The 16412-nt window shown below is 39.8% G+C and overlaps 1 protein-coding gene across 2 annotated transcripts; it reads right to left on the reverse strand.

Annotated features, from left to right (window-relative positions):
• Window positions 1-10672: 10672 nt before the first annotated feature.
• Window positions 10673-15179, reverse strand: LOC142398448 (uncharacterized). Of its 2 annotated transcripts, none has more exons than XR_012772798.1 (3): window positions 15071-15179; window positions 14175-14290; window positions 10673-11714 (listed from the first exon to the last, which is right to left on the reverse strand). XR_012772798.1 is itself a non-coding variant. In XM_075482430.1 (3 exons), exon 3 carries the CDS (start codon window positions 13126-13128, stop codon window positions 11320-11322), a length of 1809 nt encoding a protein of 602 aa, XP_075338545.1. In that variant the 5' UTR covers window positions 13129-13289; window positions 14175-14290; window positions 15071-15179; the 3' UTR covers window positions 10673-11319. The 2 variants fall into 2 exon arrangements, 1 of the variants encoding a protein (XP_075338545.1); XM_075482430.1 differs by having other exon boundaries at window positions 10673-13289.
• Between the last annotated feature and the right edge of the window lie 1233 nt (window positions 15180-16412).

A 16412-nucleotide genomic window follows, 5' to 3' on the forward strand; every position in this document is an offset into this window, starting at 1 on the left:
CATGATCCGTGTTGGTGTGGCTACAAATCAAAAAGTGCACGTGACTGAGTGACCTGTTGGGCTGCTCCTGATGAAAGAGGCGTTGCTCTGTATGTCCCTTTAAGTCCATTATGTGTTTTCTGCCTTTCTCCAGCTTCCGTAGTGAATGGCCGTGTTTGTGTTTTTAGTGCTTGCTGTGCCATTAGCTCCAGCTCCTACAAAGAGTCGGGCTGACCTGACTAGTGCTGGCCTTTCTCTTTGCCCTTGGTCCTGCTCAGTGAATGGGCCTGCTGGCCTTTCTGCAGGACCTCCAGCCACAGCTGTGAATGGGATGTGCCAGCTGATTTAAAGCTTGTGGTCAGAGAGGTAGGTGAAGGTCATGGCAGCAGAGGTCAGCTCCGGAACATCCGATTTACTCTGCTTCAATATGCCCGCAGTCTCATAGATGGAGGAGCTGGAATGATCATCAGGACTGAAGCCGTGTGCGCGGGCGGGCAGCGCGCAGGTGGGCAGCGCGCGGGCGGGCAGCGCTCGGGTGGGCAGCGCTCGGGCAGCCACAGCGCGCGGGCGGGCACAGCGCACAGCCATGACGGAGAGCTGCAATGGCAGCGGTGCTCCTGTCAGCACTGAAAGTTCAGTTTTTTGTTAACTGTAAGCTTAATGTGTTTGATTAGGAAAATGGATCTTATTCTGATGTTGAAAACGTCTGGAAATGATTTTGTAACAATTTTGCTAAATTTGTTGACAAACTTGCATCAGTCCAACAGCATAAAGTTAATGAGAAATAATCGCTGGTTCCCACATGGTTCACCTCTTTTTCTCCATGGGCAGGAACTCCAGCCTGAGCTCCCTGGCTGCTTTTACAGCTTTTACAGCTTTTACAGCTTTTACAGCTTTACAGCAGCAGTTCAATAAATGCACAGCTGCAACCAGAAAAGCAAAGCTGATCAGAGCTGGCGTTAGACTCAGAAAACTGTCAGGCCAGGATCATCTGGAGCCTTGTTGTTTTATAGCACTACTTTAAAGTCATCTTTTCAGTCTCTCCTTGGACGCTAAAATGATTTCTTCAAAATGGAAATCTGCTTTTGTTCTTGTTTTATTTAAATGAGGTGACCCTGCTGAACTACACAATTATGAGCCCATCTCAGAGTTTTGTTCCCTTGTCAAGGTTCTTGAATCCTTTGTGAGTGAACAACTGAAGGCGTTTCTATCTACTATTAACATCCTATGAGACTTTCAATCAGGCTTTAGAAAAGGACGCAGCAGAAGTGCAGCTGCTTCAAAAATAAGAAATGTTTTTGTTGAATATTCAGACAAGTAGCCACACCATGTCATGCCTGGTATGGACGTATCCAAGGCTTTTACACAGTGGACCATACCATACTGAGCAAAAATTTGTCAGTTTAGGACTATCTGAACATAATATTGGATTTGGAAATTGTCAGGCTGTATTACTTATAGCTATCTCAGTGTCACCGAGGGCACCCCCAAGGGCTCGGTCCTGTGATCAACCCTGCTTGTATATTCATGATCTTGATCAAATCTCTTCTATGACACACTAATGTTGTGCATCTTTACCTAACCAGGCTCTGTGAAGAGCAGATTCAGCCTTTCACACTGTGAGCAGGCTTCCTGAGATTTGTGTACATTAACATGATACAGTCCTTAAATCACATATCCTCCTCCCCTACAGTAACCCTGAGGGGACAAAAAGTCAAAAGATAAAAAAAAACATTTGATTTTTCAAATGCAAAAGTACGTCTCAGAACCGTTCATCTACCTTTCAGGGCTTTGAGATTGAGTTAGTATTTCAATGCAAAATTCAGTTCTATGGCAACAAATCACAACAAATGTCATCTCAAGGTACTTCACAGTCACAGTCCAATTCAGGCCAATTAGAATCCAGTTCATTGTAATATGATCATGACCATAATCCAATTGATTAAATTCAAAATTAGTCCATTTCATACATACAGAGCCAGTTAAAGGTGGGGTAGGGGTTCTTTTTCTGGAACATTTTTTTACATATTGCTTGAAATACTTTTCACACCCCCATTGCAACCAATTAATTAAAAGTTTTGACAAAAATGAAAAGTTTTAGTGGCCTCTAGAACGTACAATCTAGGAAAAACACTATCCAATCTTACTGAACGGACCGTTAACGATGATTGGATTCTGATGCGCCTATCAAACTGCAGTCTGCTCCTCCCTCCCCCTCCTTCCCCCTGTGCGCGTACCCTGCTCCGTGAACAAATTACACGTGTCCAGAAGCTTGGCAGGAAGCTAAACTAGAGCCAGCTTGGCTAGCACCTAGCATTATTAAACGTATAGTTAGCATATACTAAATACAGCAACGATCGATGCTTGCTGTCAGAACAGCGCTCGTGCACCTTCGTGCTCGTGCGCGTTCATGTACTCTAGAGGTGTGGCTTTGGGGGGAAAGTGAAGAAAAGGGTTGGGACTTTTTACCTGTGTATTTTCAAAATGCAGCTTCGCTGGACTCAAAATCCAGGATCTCCTACCCTACCTTTAAGTTTAGAATAGAATAGAATAGAAGTACTTTATTTATCCCAGCTGGGAAATTACTTTGCAGTTGCAGCATACAGACAAGGTTATAAATAAAATGAAATAGAATATAAAAATGCTATAAAATGTAGATTGCACTGAAACTTGTCTTCAGTCCAATCTCCCGTCCTGAGCGTGCCTGAGGCGACTGTGGAGAGAAACGACTCCCTTTGAACAGGAAGAAACCTCTGGCAGAACCAGAACCAGGAAGGGTGGCCATCCGCCTCCACCAGCTGGGGTTTGAGAAGACAGAAAGGGGGGGACAACAAACACTGTAACACCATTCAAAGGATATCTCTTGGAACAGGGAAACGCGAGTTAAAGGGGAAGTTTGTTTTTTTAAACCTGGACCTTATTTCTGGCATAAAATACGTTCATCTACTCACGATAACAGTTTGGTGAAAGTCTGCGTCCTTCTGAAGATATTTAGATCACTGGAGATCGGCATATATCCATATAACAGAGAGAACAGGGCAGAGACAACACAGCCTCTGAATAAGGCATTATCTGTCTTTATTTCACCAATACTTTAAGACCAATGAATGAATGAATGCGTACTGTTGCACTGTTAGCTCAGAGCTGCCGTGTTGTTGTTATCCGGGGCTATCGGGGGGCTTATGGGGGCTTTCTGCACACGCGTCTCCTGGGATGACATCATCGCCGCGCGCCGCTGCAGCACAGCTCAAAGTGTATGAATGGAAGTCTACGTGTGTGTGTCTATGTGAGTGTGTGTGTGTGGTTGGGTCAGTGAGTGAATAACAGGAGCTTGGGCTGACACGTTAGCCATGGCTGGGAGCGTTAGCGGGCGTTTTACTACCCATGTGTTTCAGAGTAAAGCTCTGCCTTCTCTTTCACACTTTGAGAGGCCAACAAATCTGTGTCAAAATGGAGATAATGAAAGAGCTCCTGCTCATCCAGCTCCTGCTGGGCGTTGTAAGCGTGTAGGTGTTTGTCAGTGACCACAGACTAAACAGCAAACTCTCAGCTGCAGCATAGGTCATGATGCCACTCACTGAGTCTCCATCAGTTGTTCCTTTGAGGGCAGAAAAGACTTTACTGTGAAGGTTGGGAAGCACAATGCAGGTAAACATTTGTGTTTCAGTAACCAGCTAAGCAACGAGAAGATGGAGAGATCCCTGAAAGAGCCAAACTGAAAGTACTCTTTTAAACATTCAAAACAAAATAAGTTTCCTAATTTTCTTTCATGTTTGGCTGTGCTTTTTAAAGTCCCACTCTGGCAATTATCAGTCCCTTTAAAAAGTTGTCTGTATTATTCAAAACTGTACATTTGAAAGTTTTTGCAACAACAAAAAGCTCTAAAGGTTGTAAGATGGCGTGACTCGAGCCTTCCCCGTTTACTCCAGCGCTGTTTAACGCTTCTAATATATACATCTAATATTCAGTCATAAAGCTTTTAACAATAAACAATACAGCTAAAGCATACAAGATCATGTGCAATTAGAATGGCTGTATTCATTGGCAGCATGAGAAAGTCCCGGGAGTTTTCCGGCTCCGACTCCGAGCAGACTGAGCTCACCAGTCGGCCAGCTCACAGTGGGCCAGCTTGCCAGTTTCCTGCTGAGCACTCAGACGTCCTCGAGCTTACAGAGCATCCAGAAAGTCATCACAGCTCCACTTTTCCCACAATATCCAATGTTACAGCCTTTTTCCCCAAATAGATTCAATGAATCTTTTACCTCAAAGATTCCACACACACTACCCCATAATGACAAAGTCAAACAAGTTTATTTGAAAGTTTTGCAAATTTATTACATTACTTTGCATATCTGTATTTTTATATGACTTTTCATGCAAAAGTGACACGTTTGCATACAATCTATTTACACAGGGAGATGAAGAGCTTGTAAAACAAGCACGTACACCCCCAACAATTTCACACGTTCATGTGGTCGGATGACTTATCATACAACACATACAGTTATCCAGGCTGTTTGAGCTCTAACTTTGAATCATTGTTCATGATCTGCTCCAACTATGAAGCAGTGTTAGTCTTTCACTGCTTTTAAGGAACAAATCCAGGAGTTCTTAAATAGCTGCAGCTCTCAGCTCTTCCAGCTCCTTCCATTCCCAAGGTGTTGTTTGCTCATTCCCATTTTAATCAAAGTGTCTCCATTGTTTTAAAAGTTTGATGTAAAAAACCCGTATGGCATAACCAATGTTTCAATCCTGTGGCGAGGCCTTGAGAGCCCTTCGCATCCATCACATTCCTGGTGGTGTTTTATAGATGTGGCTCTGGACACCCTGATGAATGCACTTCATTGTTAACTCTGTGCTGAACCAGCAGTTGTACATTAACCAGAAATCAATAGTGGCAGGAGTCGTATGTGTGTGCAGTCCCTGCCTGGTAGCACTAATGCTGTGATCAGAGGCTGCAAGGTGTTGTTGATCAAATATTTAAAAGATGGGCAGGCTTTCATGTCACAAGGGGAATAATTGACATGTTTACACTGGATGTCGTCTGTTTTTCTGCCTCAGACTAATTCAACAGTCTAATTCCAGGTGAACTGGCAGATATCACCTTGAAACAGATTTTAAACTGAACTATTTCTTGAATGAAGTAGAGATAAGAAACTTCCTTATAGAAGCTGAAATGTTCTAACATGAATATGCTGCACACACATGTCTTTGTAGGGCTTTCGCTGGTAATTCTCCAGCCAAAGACGACTGGCCACTGTTTGTCAAGCTGTTTCCTTACATGAACATTGGAGAATGAGTCTGCAGCTGCTGTTCAGATAGGTCTTACACAGTGAGCCTCTCCTCAGATACAGTTTGAAAATAAAAAAATCATTTATACACAGCAGGTGAGCCAAGTCGACCACAAAGAGCCGTTTGACATATGCAGACTACTCTTTGGACGTAAATGCTCGGTCCAAAGGTATTTATCAGTTTTTGACCGTGATTTGGTCAAAGGAAGCAGGTACAGTAATTCTGGTAGAATCAGACTATTTTTCACAAACATTTACGTTATTATTTTGATAGCTAGCTAATAATTCCTCACCTCCATTCAGTGAACCTCCCCTGAAACCTCAGAGTGGGACCAAAGTTCAGCCCAGAGTTTCATGTCTGAAACCAGCCCTCTTATTTCTAATGTGCAGGAAATTGAATGAATAAAATAACTTCTCACTATCCTGCAGAGTTTGGAAACTAAACTCTTACTATTTTATTTAAGCCATAACAGAACGCTGGTTTTGCACCTTCGATTCTTATAGTCTCTATGATTTGAGGAGTGCTTTTCAGTAGGCTTTAACGTGAAAGCTTCTCCTTTTAGTCCAGTTCATTTGTTATCTGAAATTGATCAGTCACAAAGGGTGGGTGAGGTAGGACACGGATGCCGACTCAGATGTAAAGAAGCAAACTGGGATTTATTATTAAAAAAATAACAAAAGTCAAAACAAGGCGTGGCTGAGCCGGATTACAAAACTAAACTGTGACAAAACAAACAAATGACTTGACATGGCATGGAATAAATACTTAGCTTAACAAGAAGGCGCAGCGAGGCATGACGGATGAAGACGGGTAACACGGGTAAGGATCTGCCAAAGAAACAGGGGAACCTGGAAACTAAATGGGGAAGTGGGAGTGATTAGTGACAGAGTGCAGGTGGGGACAATAACCAACAGGTGCAGCGAATGAACTAATGAACTGAGTGAGGGAAAACTAAACATGGACTAAAGAACTAAGACATGATTAGCACATGAAAAATCAAACTGAAAACATGGGCAGAGTCCCGTGAGCGTGACAGGTGCTCGTCTCGGAGTGGATGTTAGGCTAAGGCCAATTGAGCTGATCAATCAGAGAGGACTGGACTTCTCAGGAAGTCGAATAAGAAACTCAGTGGAAGCAAATAATACTCCACCTGATAGGTTGATGCCTTCAAATACAAGCCATAATGTAAAATACTGCCCTTTCCCACACTGGAGCAGACATCAAGCGTTGAACTCTGAGGAGTTGCTTTGGCATGGTCCTCCACAGACCTGTCAATCATTCACCACGTGTTCAACACAACGTATCACAACTTTTTTCACATCTGAGTTCCATTGATTTCATAACACAATGACACTGAAGCACTTTGGCACAGGTTCAGGGTTGAGCAGTCAGCTTTTCCTCAGGGCGGAGTCCGGCCGGCTCCTGCATACACACCTTTTCTCCATCGAGCCTCGTTAAGAGCAGCCAGCCTGCACTGGATTATCTTCCTCTTCCATGTGGAAATCAGGGCTTCTCCGAGTTTCATGTGAGTGCTATTTAAAACACGATTTAGCTGTGAGTCCTGTTTCCTCAGCGTTGGCTCTTCTAATGTTTCCTAGATTCGTACGCCTTCCATGGATCAACTTGCTTTGACCTTCTTTACCCTTTACAACTTTTTGGGAGTCTGCTTTGGAGTCCGTTTAACTTGGGCTTTTTGAGCCATGGCAAAAAACAACAAACAACACCAAATGGAAGGTTAATAATTGGAAGCAGTTTAACTTCTGCTTGGTACACTTACCTTTGAAAATAAGTTCACCCTACTTAAATATAGGTCCCACAACTGTGAATCTGCATTGCTAGCGATATATTTAATTATGTATTGTCATTTTTTTGTCAGGGAGTCGTTTCTCTCCACAGTCGCCTCAGGCACGCTCAGGACGGGAGATTGGACCGAAAAAGAAAAAAGTTTCAGTGCAATCTGTTGGTTTCCTTAGCTAGGAAATTGTTTTTGAATTGGCTCTATATGAACGAATTGGATTATTTTATGAATAATTATGATTACAATTAATTGAATTCCAATTGGCTTGAATTGGACTTTATTATCTAAGTGCCTTGAAATAACATTTGTTGTATTTGGCGCTATATAAATAAAAATGAATTGAATTGAATTTAGAATTCAAATTCATTTGAATGATTTAATTTAATACAAAACACCTGAGCAAAGTATCAGAATATTTTCTAAATCTACAATAAATACTACTTATTAAGCTCTTCTTGTGTCTTCTGTCTGTGGTGCCAAGTGCATAGAAAATATAGAATTTTATATTTTTGTCAGAGATTTCAGATGTAATGGCTACACTTAGTCAGCACATGGCAAAGAAAAAAAAAAAAGGTTCATTGTTGAACCATCACCTGTTTTTGCTCTTATTATTGTGACTGTGTTCTGGGTAAAAGCAGCACCTAACATCCAGTTATAGGTCCTGGTTCCCTCAAAGCCTTGTTCTAAGGCCATGCAGAGACTGACCACTTCTTAGCACCTAGGACTAAAGCTCATATTGTCCTCCAGAGGATGATTAGGGATTACAGAGATCTTGAAGGATGTTCATGTTTACTCTTGACACTCTTTGGAAGGAGCCTCTTGAGCAAACTCAAAAAGCAGGTTTCTATTTGAACTTAAGAGAAGGAGGGCTGGGCAGTGATTATTGAACATGTTTGGCATTGTTGCCAAAGTAATATAGTGGCCAGCCTGAAGATGTATCTGTTTGTGCACAGGGCCTGAGAGGCCCATCATTAAGACTGGACACAAAGGTCCAACACAATACTGTGTGGAAACATTGCCCAGGAGCTAAAAGGCTGCACCTGCTCAGCTTTCTGTACCTAGCAAAAAAGAAACAGAAACAGTGTTAGATAGAAAACTATCATTTGCAGTTCACTGTTCCATTACCCAACAATTCTGCTGAAGTCTGTATCATAAAGTTATTCTTTGGTGTCTTATTAACAAGGGTAAATTAAGTGTTGCTTTGTACGGAAGCTTATTGCATTCACTTGATAAATTTTTTTTTTGGTTTGTTTTACTGAGTAATTATTTGTCTTTTTCTGAGTAATTTATTTTTTTTCTGTTTTTTGGAATAATTATTTCTGTTTTTCTGAGTAATTTATTTTTTGTCTGTTTTTTGGAATAATTATTTCTGTTTTTCAGAGTAATTTATTTTTGGCTGTTTTTTGGAATAATTATTTCTGTTTTTCAGAGTAATTTATTTTTTGTCTGTTTTTTGGAATAATTATTTCTGTTTTTCAGAGTAATTTATTTTTGGCTGTTTTTTGGAATAATTATTTCTGTTTTTCAGAGTAATTTTTTTTCTTCTGTTTTTCGTGGTAATTTTTTTCCCCCTGTTTTTCGGGGTAATTTTTTTTGTCTGTTTTTTGGAATAATTTTTTCTGTTTTTCTGAGTAATTTTCTTTTTCTGTTTTTCTGAGTAATTTTTTTCCTGATTTTCTGAATAATTTTTTTTTCTGTTTTTCGGACTAATTTTTTTCCTGAGTTTACAGAGCATTTGAAGATCCATTCATTCATTGAGAGCTCGACTTCATGGTTACAAACATGAGCGACTTGTTCAGTTTAATCAAGTTTTACTTTGATCTGGGTTTAAGACACTGGGAGATAGTCCTGTCTTTAAGTCATATAGATGGTATTATCATTAGTTTGTCGACTCTACGCAGGCACCTGAGTACTTTGCGGCTGTTCAGAAGGAAAGCCCATTCAGATCTGCTAGACATAGCAGTTTTTCTCCAGGATCAGTTGGACAGATGCGGTATGCTCCATGGATACAGGATGATGCATTTGAAATGCATTCAGGCTGGCTACGTGGTGACTCAAGAGACGATCAGGAGACTGCTGACAATATTGGATCCGCATGGTGTGGAGCTGAGGCGCCGGAATCGCCTTCGGAGGCGTATGTACCAGAATCCAGGCCCAAACTTTTTGTGGCATGTAGACTCCTATGATAAACTCAAACCGTACGGGATCTGCATCAATGGCGCAATAGATGGATTTTCACGAATGGTGATTTGGCTGCATGCTTACTCTACAAACAGTGATCCCAAGATAGCACTACTTCATTGATGAGGTGTCATCAAGGAATGGAACTGCTGCCCGAATTCGTTCGGACCTCGGAACCGAGAACTGTTACGTTGAACAAATGCAGATGTTCTTGAGGCACGATCATCTGGACAACTTTTCGCACAGATGTTACCTGTATGGATCGAGCAATCACAACCAAAGAATAGAGAACTGGTGGGGCTTTTTAAGGCGGCAACACGCACAGTTCTGGATGAACCTGTTCCAAGATCTAAAAGACTCAGACTCCTTTTCTGGTGACTTTCTGGACAAAAGTCTCATTCAGTTCACATGTCTTGAAATAATAGAGGTAAGAACTGGAATACATTTATGTTGTTTCTTGTGACACCTGATTAGTGGTTCAAGAATTCAGATGTTTTACTTCTCCAAAAGCAGTAGTACTGCCCCGTGTAGTGGGTTATTTTAGTGTGGTACTAATATCATAGGCCTACTGATATTAAGTGAAGTGCTCACTCCATGTAGGTTACATTCAAAACAAAGGACAGTATTATCAGCAGTATATATTCAAAGTATGAAAAAAAAGATAATTGCATGAGACAGTTTACTACAACTGCAGATGTTTAAGTTGGAGCTGATTTGAATTACATTACTGGCTAGTTTAATGCAATATAATATTTACTGCAGTTGGTATAGCAAATGTGTGAACTGATTTTCTTACTGTCTATTTTTATTTACTTATATTTAGAGAGAACTGCAGGGTTAGGGTTAGGGAATGCTGTGTCTCCAGGTGGGCGCCCAGTGATGATGTACACCCTACCTCAACTTTTTGGTGCCAGAGAGTACCTGAAAGAGGTATCCCAGCAAAAGATAGACGCCTGCAGAGAGGAATGCCTTCAGAGAGGACCGTATCCCTGTGATGATGCAGTGTTTGATATTTGCTGCCTTGCCATGGCAGAAAACAGTCTTCATCCACCCACCTCTCCAGAGGAAGCCATTGAGCTTTACATGTTCTTACGTGTTTACATAAGAGCTCAAATTTAATGATCACAACCTGCTGGACCTACTGGATCAAATGACTGAATCTAAGCCTTCACATGAGGGTAGAAATTCTTATGGACCATACATTGCACATTTCTGTTTCTCTCATTAATTTACTGTATGTCATTTGCAGCCAAACAATTACATGTAACAAAATTTGGTGAATATGTATGTATCTAAAATTAGTTGGGGATTATCATGTCATCTCTCAAACAAATAAACAGATTAACTATTCTTATGTATTTGAATGAAATGTCACTCTATAAATTTATGTTGAAATGCAGTTGTCATTAAACTTTCAGCAAATGAAGCATATGATTATCTTTTATTAGGGCATGCATCTTTCCTTGAGTTTACACACAGTTGTTAACTTCAACATTTCACAATACAAGCACCCCATAACAAAAGGAACATGTCCAATTTTAAGATTGTGGTCTCACAGAGCAGGACTCCTGAACTACATGACCCAAGACACAATCTGTATGAAGACAGTTGTACAAAACAAGTGTAAAAAAAACACCTCAACTTGCTACAAGTAGATTCACAAACACTGTCAGTATTAACATCTGACATGAGGTAGAGGTTGAAATTCTATTATGATTTAACAGTGAAAACATAACAAAAGTATATCTAATGTTCAAACATTTTCATCCTTGACTGATAACAAAAGTGTCTTAAATCAAAGTAAATTCAGCCCCTGAGGTAGTCACATATTCTCTTTATAGAAGCTCTCATAACAAAAAAATGTCTCAGTAAGTCTGTGTAAGTTATTGTTCCTTGATATAATAAAACCAACATAATAAAAATAATTTTGCACTAATCACACAGCACCTGAGCTAATCACATTTTCTCCTTACATGCTCTATCCCACATTCACACAGTCTAAACCTACATCGCTGCCACTGATGGAGAAGAGAAAAATGTGTATGTGTTCATAAGTCACTTAGCCGCTCTTATGCAATGTCCATTGCATAAATGTTGCTGGACAGTATAGCCTCCATTTCAGCTCGAAGCTCAGGATAGCTGTTGTAAGTTGATGGCAGCTCCACAGTTGGGCCACAAGTATGGGCAACTGGCCGCCGCGCCAGCCCTTCCAAAGAGGTGAATGTGACTTGAATTTCTTTTACACAGATGACATCAGACCCAGTCAGAAATCTCATCAGCTTCCGGAGACCTATTTCATCCAATCCCCTTATGTACTGATATAAAAATTGCAAACTTTGGTTCTCTGCTGAAGTAGCTGGAGAAGCTGTTATCATCTTTATCACCTTTCGTGTTGTTGGTTTAATGTCCTCATACAGCTTCTTCATATCCTGTACACTGGGGAAAAACTTCCTGAGTATTGGTCCTGCAACCTCTTTAATATTATCAAGTGCATATTTTGGGTGCTGGATCATTTGCTTGTGGGCAACCTGGACAAGGACAGCTCTCAAGTTATCTTGTGTTGGTACTGTTCTTACTCCCATGCGATCCATAAGATCAAGGAGCTCTTCCTCATCATCGCCGACAACAGCCTCTTGCAAAGCAGTGGACAAGAGATCACGCTCAGACTGACTAAGATACAACATCAGGGAGTCAAAGAGTAAATCAGGTGAAACAGAGTGTTCACTAAATGTGACAGCTGCAGTAAAGGCTTGAGCCAGCCGAAATGGAAAATACCCATGGTCCTTCAGTCCCTTGGTCAATATCCTGCCAACAGACTTCCATTCCTCCTCTTGCCATTTTGGGGAGAGTGATGGCACCCTCACATCTGCACCTTCTGCTGCACAGTCTAGGAATTCTGTCCAGAAGGCAGCGTAAACATCCCTGGATACACCATCAGCATCTGCCCCCATTTCATCAATGAAGCTGTATTTCACAGAGTAAGTCATCATTGCTTCATCCTTGAATTGGGCAATCAGTTCATCTAAGAGAGTCACTCTGTGAAGTCTCACAGTCACATGCAAAAGTTCATTGGCAGGACTTGGTGGTCTAGCAGAAGCTGTCTCAGTATCAATAGGAGTTGAGGTGTAGGTGGGGGTGTTTATTTGTTCATCTTCTATTGCAAGGATTGGCTCATGTATGAGTGTATCATCAAGATCACCTAAAAACGGCCCACCTGTCAAAGGACCAAAACTGACCTCTGATGTATTACACAAAGATGTAAGATCAATAATCTGAACAGCTGCAGTAGAGACAACAGCTGACATTGTGGCAGTGCTTAGCTCATCATCTTCGACTGTGTGCATTTGATTTTCACTGTTATGTCTTTTCTGTGTCAGCTGTTCCCCTTCCATTGTGTGCGTCTCTTGTCCAGATTCTGCTGTGTTTTCATGTTGCTCATCTGTCTGTATGTCAGCTCCTTCCTCTGGGTCATCTCCACTGGTCAGGGTCTTTGTGAACAAATAAAATCTTAACAAACCCAATTTGTGTTTCTCGTAGTAGTCTCCCACACTAACATCCTCATCAAGTTGTGCTTCCTGAAAGTCAACTATATCATGACTGAACTCTTCCCACTTTCCCATTGTTGACTTTTCATTAGGGAAAAATAGTTTCTTAGCTTGTGACAGAATCTCAGTTTTCGTGGCATTCTTGTTCATGTCAAGAACTCTGGTTCCTCCACCACTGCGTTTTCTGACTTGTCTGCTGTCATGTTTCCACGCTAGTTCTATTTTTCTGGTTGTCTTCCAGGCTCTCTTATTACTTTTTAGACGTATGTTTGTTGGATGCACTGTATTCTCCCCATCAAAACCTTGAACTTCTTTGTTGCTCATTGTGCCCATTTTTTTTAAAGTTTTTTGAATAAGGACAGTCTTGTGGTATCATCTCCACCTCTTCTCTGTTTTTCCATACAGAAACGCCTTGTGGCAATCCTGTCACCATAGGCTGGAATGTAAGAGGCCATGGTTGCATCATCTATTTCTCCAATTATCGAGCTGTCAATCTGCAATAAAAACAAAAAGTATACATTAGACATGACACAGCTTAAACTACATTATCTCCAAGACTATTTACTTCTGTGCTAAATTCCAGGACAACCAATTATAAATGCCTAATGCAGATGATAACACAATGGACAGTATGAGACAGTGAAGCTGGCAATAATGTAGTGTGCTGATATAAACACTAGACATTTATTCTTTCTGCTATGTTAATGATATATCAACAGTAACTTGAAAGGGTACTTAATCCTGTTCACCTATTGTTTTAGTTTAAAGTCATGCATAAATTTTCAAATGCAGTCAGATGGGATTAATTATCCTTTCTATTCCATATACTTACTATCATATTATGACACAAATAATTAAATACTATAAATGTTACAATGTATTAGTTTAGCATGATATATATTGAAAGTGTTGTTCTAACTGTTCTTATACCATGTACATCATCTATACTATCAAGATGTAAACATTGCATCTGAGTTGTCCAATTTTATTAATTGGTTGCACATTACCATACTGGCAAAAAATGTTAAGAATCAAGTCTTACTTTGATGGCACAGAATACTTGACTTATATTTGACACTGAAAATCTCAAATAACAGCATTTTAAAACATATCATATCAAAGCAAAATATAAAGCAGTGAATAGTTTGTATATTTATTTGTATATTTGTGTAACAGTGATGTCTCTCAATGCAGGCTGCATTGTTGGAAGGGATGCTTGACAAATGCAAATATTTGAACCTCTGGAACCACATGTGATGGTCTAAAATATATAAGTACATTTAAAATCATTTGAAGTTCAGTGAAATATAAACATATAGTTGGGGAAATCATTTTAAAAATGAATATAGCCCTGCAGGAACAAATTTTCTGTGACTTACATGATCCCGCTGCATTTTCTGAATACTCTCCTCAGGAACACCTCTGTTGCGGAGAAATATCTACAGACCATCATCATGAGGGAGGCCGGGGCTTGAGGATGAAGCCATTGCTGGCACTGCAAAAAATGTAGTAAAAAGGCAGGATCTATATAAATATTTGCATCAACAATTCACACATTTAAAACTGTCAAGACCAATTGTGTCATGATATTGTCGAATTATATGAAAGCTTAAAATAATTTTGTTTAAAATGGATGTTTCATGTCTTGTTCAATACTCTATCTGTATAGTCATTTGAAAGTCGACCTGTCATTAAGCATTTTAATGTGCTTACTCAAATGACCAGTGTCATTTTGTGATGAAAGCCTTCCCTGGTTATTCATAAACAATAATATTACTCTAATAGTACAGAAGACTAAACTCGGCATCTCAGAGTGGGCTTTTAGTATTAGTATAATAGTTATTATTATTACTAGTACTCAAATAGTCAATAAAATAGTCAGTAAGCAGATGCAAAAACGTTTTACATTTTAAATAATTTTATTCACAGGCCTGTACAAATAATATGCATGCATATGTTAAATAGCCTACAAAGGAAATAGCAAAGGAGAGGGAGCCCATAAGCAAACCACAGCAACCCCAGAAACTCAAAACACTCGTCATGGTGCATCAATGGTGTCAATATATAGTGACTAGTATACTGGCAACGTTCTGTTTGTTTGCATGCTTACGTGCCCCCTGTTAAGCAACTGTTACGATTAAATGTTACTATTCTCATGTTACGTCTCTATAGTGTTGGTGTATAGGCTACTATTAGCATAACCTAACGCGATAGGCTTACAATAGACGGATAGTAAACATAACTAACTCTGTGTGTAACTAATTACATGCCTTACCTTAATTGACACGGTACGGTAGAGAGTTGAAGGCAGGTATGCGCGGGCAGGAGTCACCGTAAGTTCACGACATGGTCCCCTGGAGAACGGGAGTCTGTTACAGGTTGGATCTTCTCGCGGGAGTTGGAAGTATCGCGATATTAAAAAAAAAAAAATGACTCCGAAAAACAGGGGGAAAAAAATTACCACGAAAAACAGAAGAAAAAAAATTACTCAGAAAAACAGAAATAATTATTCCAAAAAACAGCCAAAAATAAATTACTCAGAAAAACAGAAATAATTATTCCAAAAAACAGCCAAAAAAAATTACTCCGAAAAACAGGGGGAAAAAAATTACCCCGAAAAACAGAAGAAAAAAAATTACTCAGAAAAACAGAAATAATTATTCCAAAAAACAGCCAAAAATAAATTACTCAGAAAAACAGAAATAATTATTCCAAAAAACAGAAAAAAAATAAATTAGTCAAAAAAACAGAAATAATTATTCCGAAAAACAGACAAAAAAAATTACTCAGAAAAACACAAATAATTACTCAGTAAAACAAACCAAAAAAAAAAATGTATCAAGTGAATGCAATAAGCTTCCGTAGCTTTGACATAACTCTTACGATTTAAAAGATTTTTTTAACATTACAGTAGTGATTTATCTGATAAATAAATGTATTGTAAAGACATTTGGAAAAGGTAGTGTACATGGGGATGGTTTTTTATCAGGTACATTCATTATTGGTGCTGTGTGACCTCCAGAGGAGTAGTGAAATCTGCAGTGCGTAGATGATTGGTCTGACACCTATCATCAAACAAATGAAATATCCTAATGTGAATGACGGGAATTAGCCCAGAATTTATTCATTCATGCCCTAGATTATTCGGAGGTCTTTGTTGTTTTAAAAACCACTGGATGGTTTGGAAAGATGTTCGAACATTCACATTCTCCTGTAGCTTGTAGTTTGTTTATTCTCCAACTTATCTTCAAGGACCACTCGCAAGTCAAATCGCTTACATTGATGGATAACCACATACCTGTACTGCTGATGATGTTCAGATGTCCTCAGAGTTCATTCCTAATTCCAATAACGTACATATTAGGCTACGGCTACACGAAAACGTTTTTCACTGTAAACGATACTTTTGCTTATCGTTTGGCTGTCGCGGCCACACGGAGCCGGCATTCCCACTACCCCAAAACGATAGTTTTTGAGAACGGATTCCAGAGTGGGAAGATCTGAGAACGGCCTCGTTTCGTTTCCATTGTTACAGTGAAAACGGATTTGTTTACATCTGCGTCACAGCCACATGGCTAACACCAGTGACGTATACACATACGTCAGTTACCAGAACA

The sequence above is a fragment of the Odontesthes bonariensis genome, chromosome 14 (assembly GCF_027942865.1).
Source record: "Odontesthes bonariensis isolate fOdoBon6 chromosome 14, fOdoBon6.hap1, whole genome shotgun sequence".
NCBI lineage: Eukaryota > Metazoa > Chordata > Actinopteri > Atheriniformes > Atherinopsidae > Odontesthes > Odontesthes bonariensis.

Excerpts from the sequence above, each read along its gene's own strand:
- LOC142398448 (XM_075482430.1), bottom strand. The coding sequence starts at position 13,128 with ATGGGCACAATGAGCAACAAAGAAGTTCAAGGTTTTGATGGGGAGAAT.